The sequence below is a fragment of the Salvelinus fontinalis genome, chromosome 19 (genome assembly GCF_029448725.1).
Source record: "Salvelinus fontinalis isolate EN_2023a chromosome 19, ASM2944872v1, whole genome shotgun sequence".
Classification (NCBI taxonomy): domain Eukaryota; kingdom Metazoa; phylum Chordata; class Actinopteri; order Salmoniformes; family Salmonidae; genus Salvelinus; species Salvelinus fontinalis.
The window spans coordinates 36747971-36762667 of NC_074683.1; the positions used below are offsets into that span (position 1 = coordinate 36747971).

The following is a 14697-nucleotide window of genomic DNA, read 5'->3' on the forward strand; positions in this document are numbered from 1 at the left end:
ATTGAAAATAATAATATCTGTCTGATGAACTGTACATCAAACATACGGAACTGTATATCAAACATACTGAACTGTACATCAAACAAACTTCACTGTATGTCAAACATATTGTCAGTAACAGAACAGTGGAGTGGGAGGGCAGCAGTGGAGTGGGAGCAGCAGTGGAGTGGGAGCAGCAGTGGAGTGGGAGGGCAGCAGTGGAGTGGGAGTGCAGCAGTGGAGTGGGAGTGCAGCAGTGGAGTGGGAGGGCAGCAGTGGAGTGGGAGGGCAGCAGTGGAGTGGGAGGGCAGCAGTGGAGTGGGAGTGCAGCAGTGTGCAGCAGTGGAGTGGGAGTGCAGCAGTGGAGTGGGAGTGCAGCAGTGGAGTGGGAGGGCAGCAGTGGAGTGGGAGTGCAGCAGTGGAGTGGGAGTGCAGCAGTGTGCAGCAGTGGAGTGGGAGTGCAGCAGTGGAGTGGGAGGGCAGCAGTGGAGTGGAAGGACAGCAGTGGAGTGGGACGGCAGCAGTGGAGTGGGAGGGCAGCAGTGGAGTGGGAGGGCAGCAGTGGAGTGGGAGGGCAGCAGTGTGCAGTAGTGGAGTGGGAGTGCAGCAGTGGAGTGGGAGTGCAGCAGTGGAGTGGGAGTGCAGCAGTGGAGTGGATTTTACAGTGCCAATAGGGAGGCAATTTGCCTGCTTTGTTTATCATTAAACAACTGGACATCCATGGCAACAAAAGTAGGTTTTAGCATTCAACCCGGTTTTAGCGTTCAACCCACTGAAAATAGATACTTCATGGAAGCGATTTATATTCATTTGCCAAATATTGCATTGCTGTTTTTATCTGATCTGTGTAACCAATGTGCATGCTTTCATTTCATACTATTTATATTGCTGACCTATAATAGGAAAGGATACAGTACATTTGCTTCTGTTTAATGAAACAGGACATAGTATATTTGATCCTTTTTCAGTATAGAACATTTTTGGTTCTAAATCAAAGATTTCATGCAAGGGGAGAAGGTAGAGCTGGTAGTTGACCCCACAATCTGTTTCTTGTCCAGAGAGCAGAGGAAGACTTGATCACCGAGGGGCGGGGAAAATATTACAAAAAATGGGACTACAATTATGGTCCTCTCTTCCCTGCATGACAGACATTGTGGTTTCTCCCCAACTCAGAACACACAGAAGCGATTGTCATAATTAGCTAATATCACCCTTTACAGCTCGCCCGTTGCAGTCCAAATGGGCAGAAACCATGACACTTCCTGGACATATTATATGGCCTGATGGTAATGGAGTAGCAGTTTTACAGTCTATAATGAGACTGATTCACAAGTTGAGTTGTTATCATAATGCATGTGCAGCCTTCACATGCTACTGTCTTCCCACAGGAATAGCTAGCATCATGTTTTCTCTCCGGCTTCCCCCAGTGTGAATAGACTAGGTTTCCATACGAGTCTGCATTACACAGAGGCTGGAGTAAAGATTTCTCCATCAACAGCACAGCACAGTACAGTACAGTACATTTATGCATCATGCAATCTGTGCATTCCTGCACTTCCTTTACTATTCAATTCCAGTTGTAGGCCTTGATGAGACTCAAACCAGTATGCAATTGGAAGAACAAGTTTATCAGCCCTGGATGTGATGCAGGTGGTTGAAGCCTGCGCCCCTGTGAAAAAACAAGCTTCCAAGTCATACTTAAATTAACCTCGGAAAGTAGCATCCCAATGTTGACTACGAGATTCAGCACTGGACATTGCTGTGCTTAAAATAATATGGATAATATATATCTGGGGTTCCCGAGTGGCGCAGCGGTCAAAGGCACTGCATCTCAGTGCAAGAGGCATCACTACAGACCCTGGTTCGATTCCAGGCTGTATCAAAACCAGCCGTGATTGGGAGTCCCATAGGGTGGCGCACAATTGTCCCAGCGTCATCCTGGTTAGGATTTGGCCGGGGTAGGCCATCATTGTAAATAAGAATTTGTTCCTAACTGACTTGCCTGGTTAAATAAAAAATTGAAAATAATAATATCTGTCTGATGAACTGTACATCAAACATACGGAACTGTATATCAAACATACTGAACTGTACATCAAACAAACTTCACTGTATGTCAAACATATTGTCAGTAACAGAGAACAGTGGAGTGGGAGGGCAGCAGTGGAGTGGGAGTGCAGCAGTGGAGTGGGAGGGCAGCAGTGGAGTGGGAGGGCAGCAGTGGAGTGGGAGGGCAGCAGTGGAGTGGGAGTGCAGCAATGTGCAGCAGTGGAGTGGGAGTGCAGCAGTGGAGTGGGAGTGCAGCAGTGGAGTGGGAGGGCAGCAGTGGAGTGGGAGGGCAGCAGTGGAGTGGGAGGGCAGCAGTGGAGTGGGAGTGCAGCAGTGGAGTGGGAGTGCAGCAGTGTGCAGCAGTGGAGTGGGAGTGCAGCAGTGGAGTGGGAGGGCAGCAGTGGAGTGGAAGGACAGCAGTGGAGTGGGAGTGCAGCAGTGGAGTGGGAGTGCAGCAGTGGAGTGGTAGTGCAGCAGTGGAGTGGGAGTGCAGCAGTGTAGTGGTAGTGCAGCAGTGGAGTGGGAGTGCAGCAGTGGAGTGGGAGGACAGCAGTGGAGTGATAGTGCAGCAGTGGAGTGGGAGTGCAGCAGTGGAGTGGGAGGACAGCAGTGGAGTGGGAGGGCAGCAGTGGAGTGGGAGTGCAGCAGTGGAGTGGGAGGGCAGCAGTGGAGTGGGAGGGCAGCAGTGGAGTGGGAGGGCAGCAGTGGAGTGGGAGGGCAGCAGTGGAGTGGGAGGGCAGCAGTGGAGTGGGAGTGCAGCAGTGTGCAGTAGTGGAGTGGGAGGACAGCAGTGGAGTGATAGTGCAGCAGTGGAGTGGGAGTGCAGCAGTGGAGTGGGAGGACAGCAGTGGAGTGGGAGTGCAGCAGTGGAGTGGGAGGGCAGCAGTGGAGTGGGAGCAGCAGTGGAGTGGGAGTGCAGCAGTGGAGTGGGAGCAGCAGTGGAGTGGGACGGCAGCAGTGGAGTGGGAGGGCAGCAGTGGAGTGGGAGGGCAGCAGTGGAGTGGGAGTGCAGCAGTGTGCAGTAGTGGAGTGGGAGCAGCAGTGGAGTGGGAGTGCAGCAGTGGAGTGGGAGGGCAGCAGTGGAGTGGGAGGGCAGCAGTGGAGTGGGAGGACAGCAGTGGAGTGGGAGTGCAGCAGTGGAGTGGGAGTGCAGCAGTGGAGTGGGAGTGCAGCAGTGGAGTGGGAGTGCAGCAGTGTAGTGGTAGTGCAGCAGTGGAGTGGGAGTGCAGCAGTGGAGTGGGAGGACAGCAGTGGAGTGATAGTGCAGCAGTGGAGTGGGAGTGCAGCAGTGGAGTGGGAGGACAGCAGTGGAGTGGGAGGGCAGCAGTGGAGTGGGAGTGCAGCAGTGGAGTGGGAGGACAGCAGTGGAGTGGGAGGGCAGCAGTGGAGTGGGAGTGCAGCAGTGGAGTGGGAGGGCAGCAGTGGAGTGGGAGGACAGCAGTGGAGTGGGAGGGCAGCAGTGGAGTGGGAGTGCAGCAGTGGAGTGGGAGGGCAGCAGTGGAGTGGGAGGGCAGCAGTGGAGTGGGAGGGCAGCAGTGGAGTGGGAGGGCAGCAGTGGAGTGGGAGGGCAGCAGTGGAGTGGGAGTGCAGCAGTGTGCAGTAGTGGAGTGGGAGGACAGCAGTGGAGTGATAGTGCAGCAGTGGAGTGGGAGTGCAGCAGTGGAGTGGGAGGACAGCAGTGGAGTGGGAGTGCAGCAGTGGAGTGGGAGGGCAGCAGTGGAGTGGGAGCAGCAGTGGAGTGGGAGTGCAGCAGTGGAGTGGGAGCAGCAGTGGAGTGGAAGGACAGCAGTGGAGTGGGAGTGCAGCAGTGTGCAGTAGTGGAGTGGGAGGGCAGCAGTGGAGTGGGAGGGCAGCAGTGGAGTGGGAGCAGCAGTGGAGTGGAAGGACAGCAGTGGAGTGGGAGTGCAGCAGTGTGCAGTAGTGGAGTGGGAGGGCAGTAGTGGAGTGGGAGGGCAGCAGTGGAGTGGGAGGGCAGCAGTGGAGTGGGAGGGCAGCAGTGGAGTGGGAGGGCAGCAGTGGAGTGGGAGGGCAGCAGTGGAGTGGGAGTGCAGCAGTGGAGTGGGAGTGCAGCAGTGTGCAGCAGTGGAGTGGGAGTGCAGCAGTGGAGTGGGAGGGCAGCAGTGGAGTGGAAGGACAGCAGTGGAGTGGGAGTGCAGCAGTGGAGTGGGAGTGCAGCAGTGGAGTGATAGTGCAGCAGTGGAGTGGGAGTGCAGCAGTGGAGTGGGAGGACAGCAGTGGAGTGGGAGGGCAGCAGTGGAGTGGGAGTGCAGCAGTGGAGTGGGAGGGCAGCAGTGGAGTGGGAGGGCAGCAGTGGAGTGGGAGGGCAGCAGTGGAGTGGGAGGGCAGCAGTGGAGTGGGAGGGCAGCAGTGGAGTGGGAGGGCAGCAGTGTGCAGTAGTGGAGTGGGAGGACAGCAGTGGAGTGATAGTGCAGCAGTGGAGTGGGAGTGCAGCAGTGGAGTGGGAGGACAGCAGTGGAGTGGGAGTGCAGCAGTGGAGTGGGAGGGCAGCAGTGGAGTGGGAGCAGCAGTGGAGTGGGAGTGCAGCAGTGGAGTGGGAGCAGCAGTGGAGTGGAAGGACAGCAGTGGAGTGGGAGTGCAGCAGTGTGCAGTAGTGGAGTGGGAGGGCAGCAGTGGAGTGGGAGGGCAGCAGTGGAGTGGGAGTGCAGCAGTGTGCAGTAGTGGAGTGGGAGCAGCAGTGGAGTGGGAGTGCAGCAGTGGAGTGGGAGCAGTAATAAAATATAGTGAGTGAGGTTGTCTGCATGTCCAGAAAAACTCAGTCAGCCATGTAGCTTCACTTCAGACTGAATATGTCTATAAAGATATCTTGCCACGCTGGTGATTGCCCTGCACCAGTGGCTGTCACGCAGGAATGTAGCGTGGCCGCATAAACAAACGCGCATAATGAATTAAGTCCATGGGAACAGCTGCGTGATGGTTCTCTTTCCACCACCACGGTCGGAATTCTGTGGCGAGGACTGCAACCATGTTGCTCAGCTCCACAGTGTGAATAGAACTCTGTCTGAATTGTTAATCTGCTGCACGTGTCAAACCTTCCTTACCACTGGACTTCTGCTGAAATGTGAGGCAAGTGGGCTGGCCACAGTGCAGAGCAGAGAGAGAGATGCTTGGCCTGCCTGCAGCGTTATGGCAACAGGAGTTTGACAAAAGATTAAATGTTGGAAAAATACAATATGACAAAAACACTCACTGGTCTACAACTCTCACGGTCGTGTTTAATACAGTCGTTTCCCACCACCCTGTGATGTTTTGTAATGACAGCTTGAATCCAGGTAATAGGTAATGGGCCTGCACTGGTAAAAGAGAAGCCAGACCTGAAAAGCAAGTGACTGTTGGAACGTCGTGACGTTTGGCACAACCACAAATTCTCGCCCAATTTTTTTCTCTCCCTTCCCCATTTGTTTAGTTGTTAGGGAAACAATTTACATGACCCTAGGGCAGAATGTATCCTCTCCCATTGACAGACAGATGAAGATACTCTATACATGCAGCTAGAGCCTCACTCAATTACCTCTCAATCATGACCCTGTGTGGTACATCACGAGTGTAGCTATGAGATCATGAGCAATGTCTGTTCGTCTTTTGTTTGTGCAAGGCAGTAGTAGCCTACTTTTACTGATAGAGCAGGAGGTGAATGGAGTTCACTGTCCGAATTACGGGCATATTTTGGGCAAAGGACGGGAAAATGGTGACAGATGGTTGCTATGAGGAAGTGTAACAGGGTTTTCTAGTCAACATATAGACAGCCAATAGAATTCTGAATGGGCTAAGTTTTTATCAATCTTTCTCACTCTCCAGCCTGTACGTCAGGCTTGCACCAACCTGATGCTGATCCTGTTGCATACCTCAGCCCACCATCAATACCCAACTAGTCAGAAATGAATGTATTGTGATTCAGTATGTAGATTGTTACTGTTATTGCTATTATTATGTTATTACTATGTTGATACTATACTATTAAACTATTAATACTTGTCTTTCACAAATACAGGCACAGATCCACCAAAAACATCTGCAAGAACTAGCCAGACATGTCATCCATGATTATGCTGCTGGAACACATCGACACACCAACTCCTGGATACACTAACTATTATCACTTCCTGGATACACTAACTATTATCACTTCCTGGATACACTAACTATTATCACTTCCTGTATACACTAACTATTATCACTTCCTGGATACACTAACTATTATCACTTCCTGGATACACTAACTTGTATCACTTCCTGGATACACTAACTATTATCACTTCCTGGATACACTAACTATTATCACTTCCTGGATACACTAACTATTATTACTTCCTGGATACAGTAACTCCTACTGAAATGGCTTAGAAGACAAGCATTGGAGGACAAGCATTTTAAACATTGTGTGTTTGAGCTACAGACTTCTGGGTTTCTTTTGCATCTGTTGGTACTGATCATTAGTCTGCGTGGTTAACAGGGGCTGAGCTAGAGCAGCGGTGTTTGTGGAATAAGGGCAGATTCCGAAGGGGCCCGGGCCAGGTCTTAAAGCAAAATTGTCTAGTGTCAGAATGCTTTGAGCTACAAATTACTAAAAGCTATCATGTTTTGCTCTATGATGCTCACACGCTACAAAAGAGTTGTTAGAAGGTAATAGGAAAAACATTTACCAACCAAAACCAACTTACCTGGTAAAATAAAAATGTTTTTAAACATTTACATAGTGTCTATAATACTGTAATAAGCTCACATACTGTAGTTGCTGTCACAAACCCCAAACTCCACAAGGTTGTCACTGAGTAGTTTTGTTCCCCACTGAGCAAACAATTTATGTACTTGCATTCATATAATTTGTTTGTTGTTTCTTTTCTGGACTTTGTTTTTTTTAAATTGACATTTGAATGGAAATGTTTATGTCAGATAGTTTGGTGTTCTACTTGTAGCTCTGGTTGTCCTGAAAATAAAATTGTAAAACACTTAATTGTGAGACTAATTACAAGGGCTGCTGGATATGCAGACAAATGAAAATCAGATGCATGAAAAGCTGGGACTCGGGACTGATAGGGTTAAAAAACAGCTCATACATTATCGGATTTCCTGAAAACGCCCCATGCCAGGAACGATAGGCACATTTTACCTGCTGCAAGAGAGCAGCTCCGAAACTGTTCCGAGCGTCGGGTTGTATACAGTAAAATCTGCCCCTTTAGAATTACTTTTTTATTTTTTTTGAGGGTCTCTAGAGAGACTTCTCATGAACAAAAAGAACAGGAAGGGACATTTGCTGTGATCACGCACATGTTATTTACTCTGTTGATCGGGGGAACTTTCCGAAACTTGTTTCATCCCCCAAACACTTCTGGATTTACGCCGCACGTCTATTACGGTCGACTTTGCCAGTGACTTTGACCGCTTGGGTCTGTCAAGTTAACGTAGCGGGGGATCTGCGTTACGGAGAGACCGCTCTATTTGAAGGGATTCACGCATGTCTGGATATTAACTTCCCTTGTTAATTTGAGAACTGTCTCCGAGGAAGACCGTGGATGTTATTGTGTTCGTGTTTTTGAACATTTTGTACCAACTAATACTGCAGAAGCGTCAACATGTTGAGTAACACTGGAGTCTATGCTGTCAAGAAGCGGAAGAAGCCCGTTCAAAAAACGTAAGAATGTAATTTAAACCTGTTTGACCTGACAATAAATGTTTTGGGAAGTTCGATTTAAGTCTAGCATGAGCTGGATACAGAATGGTGCATGATTTGATAATGTGCTGCATATCGAGTTCCATCGCGTATCATGGAGTTGAGCATTCTTGGCTATACATAAACCTAGCCTATTTGATCCTTTACGTAAGGCATCTAAAAGCAATCATTCACTTCGTGCCTTTGGATTATTTTCTTCATAAATTGTTATTAGTTCTGATTTATTGCTAGTTTGATTTTCCTGCTTTCTTCTGGGGTAACTGGGTTTCTCTCTGCACAGAGGACAAAGTCTCATTGTACGCATGCACCGCTCATAAGAGCATGTGTGCAGTATTGATGTGTAGTGTAGCTGTAAATTTGTGCCTGGCCAGAAGTTCTCGTGCCCCCCTTTCGTTTTATCCCGGTCACCTTAAGAATCTCTCTTCGTGTATAGTTTATGTCTGGCATGGAATAGTACTCTTGCATTAATCACAATCAAGTTTGAGAGTCGGCTGCACTCTCACGCGATGCTTACAGGAGGGCGGGGCGCGCGGGGGATTGCTGGCATGAGGTATGTTATCGTAATCTGATACGGTTCTCATTATGAAAACACACTTCTTCATCTTTCCTACTTTTTTCACTTTATTGCACAACCTAGTTACAAAAGAAACATATTTTGTAATGCAGTTTTTCACAACTAAGTAAGAATAACTAATAGCATAGCTGAGGAAAACGTTTTCCTTTATAGGAAATTCAATTAAGTGCAATGGTTTTGGGTTTGTTGTAATCTATGCTATGCTATTATTTAACGTTTTTTCTCTCCACAAACATTTGAAGGATTCCAACAAAGTATTGAGAATGTGTCACATGCATTTATAATGAATAAAACCATAATAAGTATTTGCTTACTAAAATATATACTTTTCTAAATAAAAAACAATATTCATGTAGTTATTTTTATGTATTCTAATTCTAAATACATTTTCTTTACACTACGTGTAGGATTTGTCAAGCAACCAGTCAAAATGTATGTTCACTGTGAACAACCTAGAGTTGATGGAATGTTACAGCTGTGTGTGTGTGTGTACAGTGTGTGTGTGTGTACAGTGTGTGTGTGTGTGTACAGTTTGTGCGCTTGCATGTGTCTTATGTTGTCCCTGTGAGTGAAACAGTGGAGGCTCCTCAGAGGAGGAAGGGGAGGACCATCCTCAGTAAATTTCATACAAATAAAATTGTGAAAAATTCAAGAAGTGATCCTTTTTAGATAAAACTATACTAAATATATTCATCACCAAATAATTTATTAAAACACACTGTTTTGCAATGAAGGTCTACAGTAGCCTCAACAGTATTCTGTAGGGTAGCACCATGGGTTAGCCGGAGGACAGCTAGTTTTCGTCCTCCTCTGGGTACATTGACTTCAATACAAAACCTAGTAGGCTTGTGGTTCTCACCCCTTCCATAGACTTAAACAGTAATTATGACAACTTCCGGAGGATGTCCTCCAACCTATCAGAGCTCTTGCAGCATGAACTGACATGTTGTCCACCCAATCAAAGGATCAGAGAATTAATCTAGTACTGAAATCATAAGCTACAGCTAGCTAGCACTGCAGTGTATAAAATGTGGTGAGGAGTTGACTCAAAAAGAGAGAAAGACAATAGTTAAACCGTTTTGAACAAATTCATTTCTTCAAAAATGGAGAAGAAGCAAGCGAGAGAGAGAGAGATTTTGTAGTATTAAAAAGAAATACTCTCACTTACTTAGCGAATGCAGCTAGCTAGTTTAGACTACTCAAACACCCAGCTCAAACAGAGACAGATGTTATGTTAGCTAGTTGTCTATAGCTATCCAACTCTGGAACTCTTCCAAGTCAATGTAAGCTTTTGATTTTAGTAGTTTATTGCGCCGGGCCCACCGGTGTAACTGCTGAACTGCTTGCTGCTGACTACACTGTACTGCATGATTGTGGCGGGTTTCCTAACGCATTAGTTCTAGTAGTTATGTTGACAATGACGTTAATATGGTGACAATGATGTAGCTGTTAGCGGTTATGATTTGAAGGTTTGGCTTGGAATGTTTTTTTCGCCTGGTCACAGACAGCTGATGTGTTGTGCACTGAAGTCCACAAGTGAAGGGAAAGGGTGAGAGGAGGTGAGCGTGTAAATGTGAGAATTAATTATACAACGATCAAAGGGATCATGCTGTTTGTATGTGGCTGCTATGAAAGTGAACTGTGTTTGTGTTTGAGCAGGGGTGTAATCATTCCGCTGATTCTGTTTGAAAAATGTTTCTTAAATGAAGCAAACGGAACGAATCGGGGATAAACATAAATTAATTTATCCAATAGAATCTCATTTGCAACTGGACTAATGGTTATACCCTAGATCAGCTAGATGCAGGCAAGAGTGTGCAGGGCTCTAATGAATGTGTCAATGTCTGTCACCTTGATTACTCAAATTTCTCTCGATCTCTGCACCTACATTTTAAACGTTCATTCATTGGCTAGGTTCTAGCAACTTCATGATGGGTATAGGGAAAATTTGACTATAATGTAGTTGCCTAAACCTATGGATGTTACATTGAGCTGGGTGAGTGGAATATGAATGGCAGTCATCCAATATGCTGTAATAGAAATAAGACTGTGCTTATAAAAACATATATTGTCCTACCTCATCTTAAATGGCACCGACCACCACTGGAATGAAATCATATACAGCTTTCTCAAATATACATTTCCCAGTATAAGTCCCCAAATAAAAAAAGGAGTAACTTTAGGCCTGTGCAGAAATACTGGCCTGAGGATTCCTGGACAGCCAAGGTACCATTTTTATTTTATTTAACTAGGCAAGTCAGTTAGGAAACAAATTCTTATTTACAATGACGACCATTGAGACTGACATCATCATAGCATTCCAATATGGTTCAGTCCATTTAATTATCTCCTTCTATTTTTCTTCTTGCTCTTGCTCATGCACATTCACATTTGAGTAATTTAACAGATGCTCTTATCCAGAGTGACTTACAGGAGCAATTCAGGTTAAGTGCCTTTGCTCAAAGACACATAGGCTGATTTTTTTACCTAGTCAGCTCAGGGATTCAAACTGGCAACCTTTCGTTCACTGGCCTGACGCTCTTAACCACTAGGCTACCTGTCAGCCCAGGTAGGCCTATGCCTTCATAAGTTTCTGCCCACGTGTGTGCAGTAAGTTAAAGCATTTTACAAGTGGTTATAAGCCTAATCATGTTAGACCAAATATGTGAATTACAGTAAAGGTATCTGATATTTTATTTTTAGTACCTGTAACTATTCTTTCCATATACATTACATTTTTTTCTGTTAGGCCTATAAAATATACAATTGAACAGTACACGGACAACTTACACAGTAGCTAGTAATTTTGTAATTGCATAGTTAAATTGCCGACCTGATGTAAAGTGTTTAACAGATCTGAGACTTTTCTACATCTTGTTGTGATTACTCCCAGAGCCAATTGTGTGAAAATATGGCTTAATTATTTCCTAAGGGTCATTAAAGTCCTTGTGGGAAAGATTGTGGGGAGGTGTGTGTTGGTGCGTGCGTCCATGCTTAAGTTGTATGTATGCATGTGTGTTTGTGTTTGTTTGTACATGAGTGTGAGAGAGTTACAGATGGTTAAGATTTAACCTGTTAAACTCTGATTAGTTGTTTTTGGCAATGTCTAGGGCCTGGCAAGTTTGGGGCAGTAATTTGAAATTTAACTAAACTCTTACATCTGGCAATATCATAAGAATCACCCTCCAATAAAGATAATAAATAATGCGTTATGTTCATATTCATAAAGTATGCAATATAGGTCAAGTCACCAAAAGTGCAAATATTTAGTAAGCATGGAAAGTAGAGGCCCTCACATTCTGAAATGGACCACTGCCTTTTCCCATCCGGACCCGATATGCATAATATAGAGACCCGTCTCAAACGGACCAGAGGACAACTAGTCCCGTTCTGTATAGACCTGATCGGATCCAGAGCTGATCAGAGTGAAAGAAGCACCAGGGAGAGGACGTAGATAGAGGTGATGCTCTAGCAGGGGCCGTGCCGTGCGTGCTGTGTGTGTAGGCTACTGTGAGTGAGTGAGTGAACGAGTGACACAAGGAGCAGGGATAATGGAGTGAGAGACGAGCCAGAAACCAACCAAGCCGTCTCGCCCTATAATAGACTAATAGCTGCCACTGCTAGGTTATTTATCATCCAATATTATTACGTAGTACCTGTCTTGACTGCATCAAACCGGGAGAAGAATAGAGTTATGGTCAGATTTGCCAAATGGAGGGCGAGGGAGAGCTTTGTACGCGTCTCTGTGGAGTAAAGGTGATCTAGAGGTGTTTCCCCCTTTCATTGCACAGGTGGCATGCTGGTAGAAATGTAGTAAAACAGATTTCAGTTTTCCTGCATTAAAGTCACCGACCACTAGGAGCGCCGCCTCTGGTTGGGCATTTTCTTGTTTGCTTATGGCTCTATAAAGCTTGTTGAGTGCGATTTTAGGGAAAGGGGGATACCTAGTCAGTTTTACAACTGAATGCATTCACCCGAAATGTGTCTTCCGCATTTAATCCAACCCCTCTGAATCATAGAGGTGCGGGGGGCTGCCTTAATTGACATCCGTGTCGTCGGCACCTGGTGCCAGCCAGCAAATGTTTGGGGTGGTAAATAAACAGCTATAAAAAAATATATAGATGAAAACTCTTGGTAAATAGTATGGTCTACAGGTTATCATGAGGTATTCTAACTCAGGTGAGCAGAACCTCAAGACTTTGTTAATATTAGAGATTGCACACCAGCTGTTGTTAACAAAGAGACACACAACCCCTCTGAGCCTCTCCTCTGAGCCTCTCCTCTGAGCTTCTCCTCTGAGTTTCTCCTCTGAGCCTTTCCTCTGAGCCTCTCCTCTGAGCTTCTCCTCTGAACCTCTCCTCTGAATCTCTCCTCTGAGCTTCTCCTCTGAACCTCTCCTCTGAACCTCTCCTCTGAACCTTTCCTCTGAGCTTCTCCTCTGAACCTCTCCTCTGAACCTCTCCTCTGAACCTCTCCTCTGAGCCTCTCCTCTGAGCCTCTCCTCTGAGCTTCTCCTCTGAACCTCTCCTCTGAGCTCTCCTCTGAACCTCTCCTTTGAGTTTCTCCTCTGAGCTTCTCTGAGATATTATTGCATTTTAAAGTTTTGGCAATTCCAATTATGTATATGGTGTTATAGTTGTTAATAGGGTTGCACAGGGTCGGAAACTTTCCAGTAAATTTCCAGAATTCTTCCGAAAATTTTCTATGGGACGTTAAGCCCTGGAATTTGGGGAATTTTGCTTAAATTCATCAAAAAAGTTAGCTTATAACGGTGAACCTTTTTTGTGGGATACACATAAGGCAATAAATTCTTGGTATTGTGGCATATTTTGGTTAAAAGATCCCCAATTCAAAGGAATTGCAATCCTCTGCATGCACAGTGCATTCTTACATCACATGTACAGTCATGGCCAAAAGTTTTGAGAAGGACACAAATATTAATTTTCACAAAGTCTGCTGCCTCAGTTTGTATGATGGCAATTTGCATATGCTCCAGAATGTTATGAAGAGTGATCAAATGAATTGCAATTAATTGCAAAGTCCCTCTTTGCCATGCAAATTAACTGAATCCCCCAAAAACATTTCCACTGCATTTCAGCTCTGCCACAAATGGACCAGCTGACATCATGTCAGTGATTCTCTCATTAACACAGGTGTGAGTGTTGACGAGGACAAGGCTGGGGATCACTCTGTCATGCTGATTGAGTTCGAATAACAGACTGGAAGATTCAAAAGGAGGGTGGTGCTTGGAATCATTGTTCTTCCTCTGTCAACCATGGTTACCTGCAAGGAAACACGTGCCGTCATCATTGCTTTGCACAAAAAGGGCTTGACAGGCAAGGATATTGCTGCCAGTAAGATTGCACCTAAATCAACCATTTATCGGATCATCAAGAACTTCAAGGAGAGCTGTTCAATTGTTGTGAAGAAGGCTTCAGGGAGCCCTAGAAAGTCAATCAAGCGCCAGGACCGTCTCCTAAAGTTGATTCAGCTGCGGGATTGGGGCACCACCAGTACAGAGCTTGCTCAGGAATGGCAGCAGGGAGGTGTGAGTGCATCTGCACGCACAGTGAGGCGACTACTTTTGGAGGATGGCCTGGTGTCAAGAAGGGCAGCAAAGAAGCCACTTCTCTCCAGGAAAAACATCAGGGACAGACTGATATTCTGCGAAAGGTACAGGGATTGGACTGCTGAGGACCCCCTTTCCGATTGTTTGGGGCGTCCAGAAAAAGAAGACAAGGTGAGCGCTACCATCAGTCCTGTGTCATGCCAACAGTAAAGCATCCTGAGACCATTCATGTGTGGGATTGCTTCTCAGCCAAGGGAGTGGGCTCACAATTTTGCCTAAAAACACAGCCATGAATAAAGAATGGTACCTCGACATTTTGGGTCCATGGCCAGGAAACTCCCCAGACCTTAATCCCATTGAGAACTTGTGGTCAATCCTCAAGAGGCGGATGGAAAAACAAAACCCCACACATTCTGACAAACTCCAAGCATTGATTATGCAAGAATGGGCTACCATCAGTCAGGATGTGGCCAATAAGTTAATTGACAGCATGCCAGGGTGGATTGCAGAGGTCTTGAAAAAGAAGGGTCAACACTGCAAATATTGAGTCTTTGAATTAACTTAATGTAATTGTCAATTAAAGCCTTTGACACTTATGAAATTATTGTAATTATACTTCAGTATTCCATAGTAACATCTGACAAAAATATCTAAAGACACTGAAGCAGCAAACTTTGTGAAAATTAATATTTGTGTCATTCTCAAAACTTTTGGCCTTGACTGTACAGCTGATTCTAAAGATCTTGAACACTAATGGGATGCTATTGAGCCCACACTACTACACTGTCTGAGCCAAGGACTACATGCAGTCTGGTAAGTTTTGATTACAATACTGGG

The 14697-nt window shown here is 45.9% G+C and overlaps 1 protein-coding gene across 1 annotated transcript in view; it reads left to right on the forward strand.

Moving 5' to 3' along the window:
- Nucleotides 1-7145: 7145 nt before the first annotated feature.
- The window catches only part of LOC129816675 (aryl hydrocarbon receptor-like), a 76660-nt gene continuing 69108 nt past the window's right edge, over nucleotides 7146-14697 (forward strand). The window contains exon 1 of the mRNA XM_055871439.1: nucleotides 7146-7678. Within this exon, the coding sequence (XP_055727414.1) occupies nucleotides 7620-7678 (59 nt within the window). The 5' untranslated portion in view covers nucleotides 7146-7619. The remainder of the gene's footprint in view (nucleotides 7679-14697) is intronic.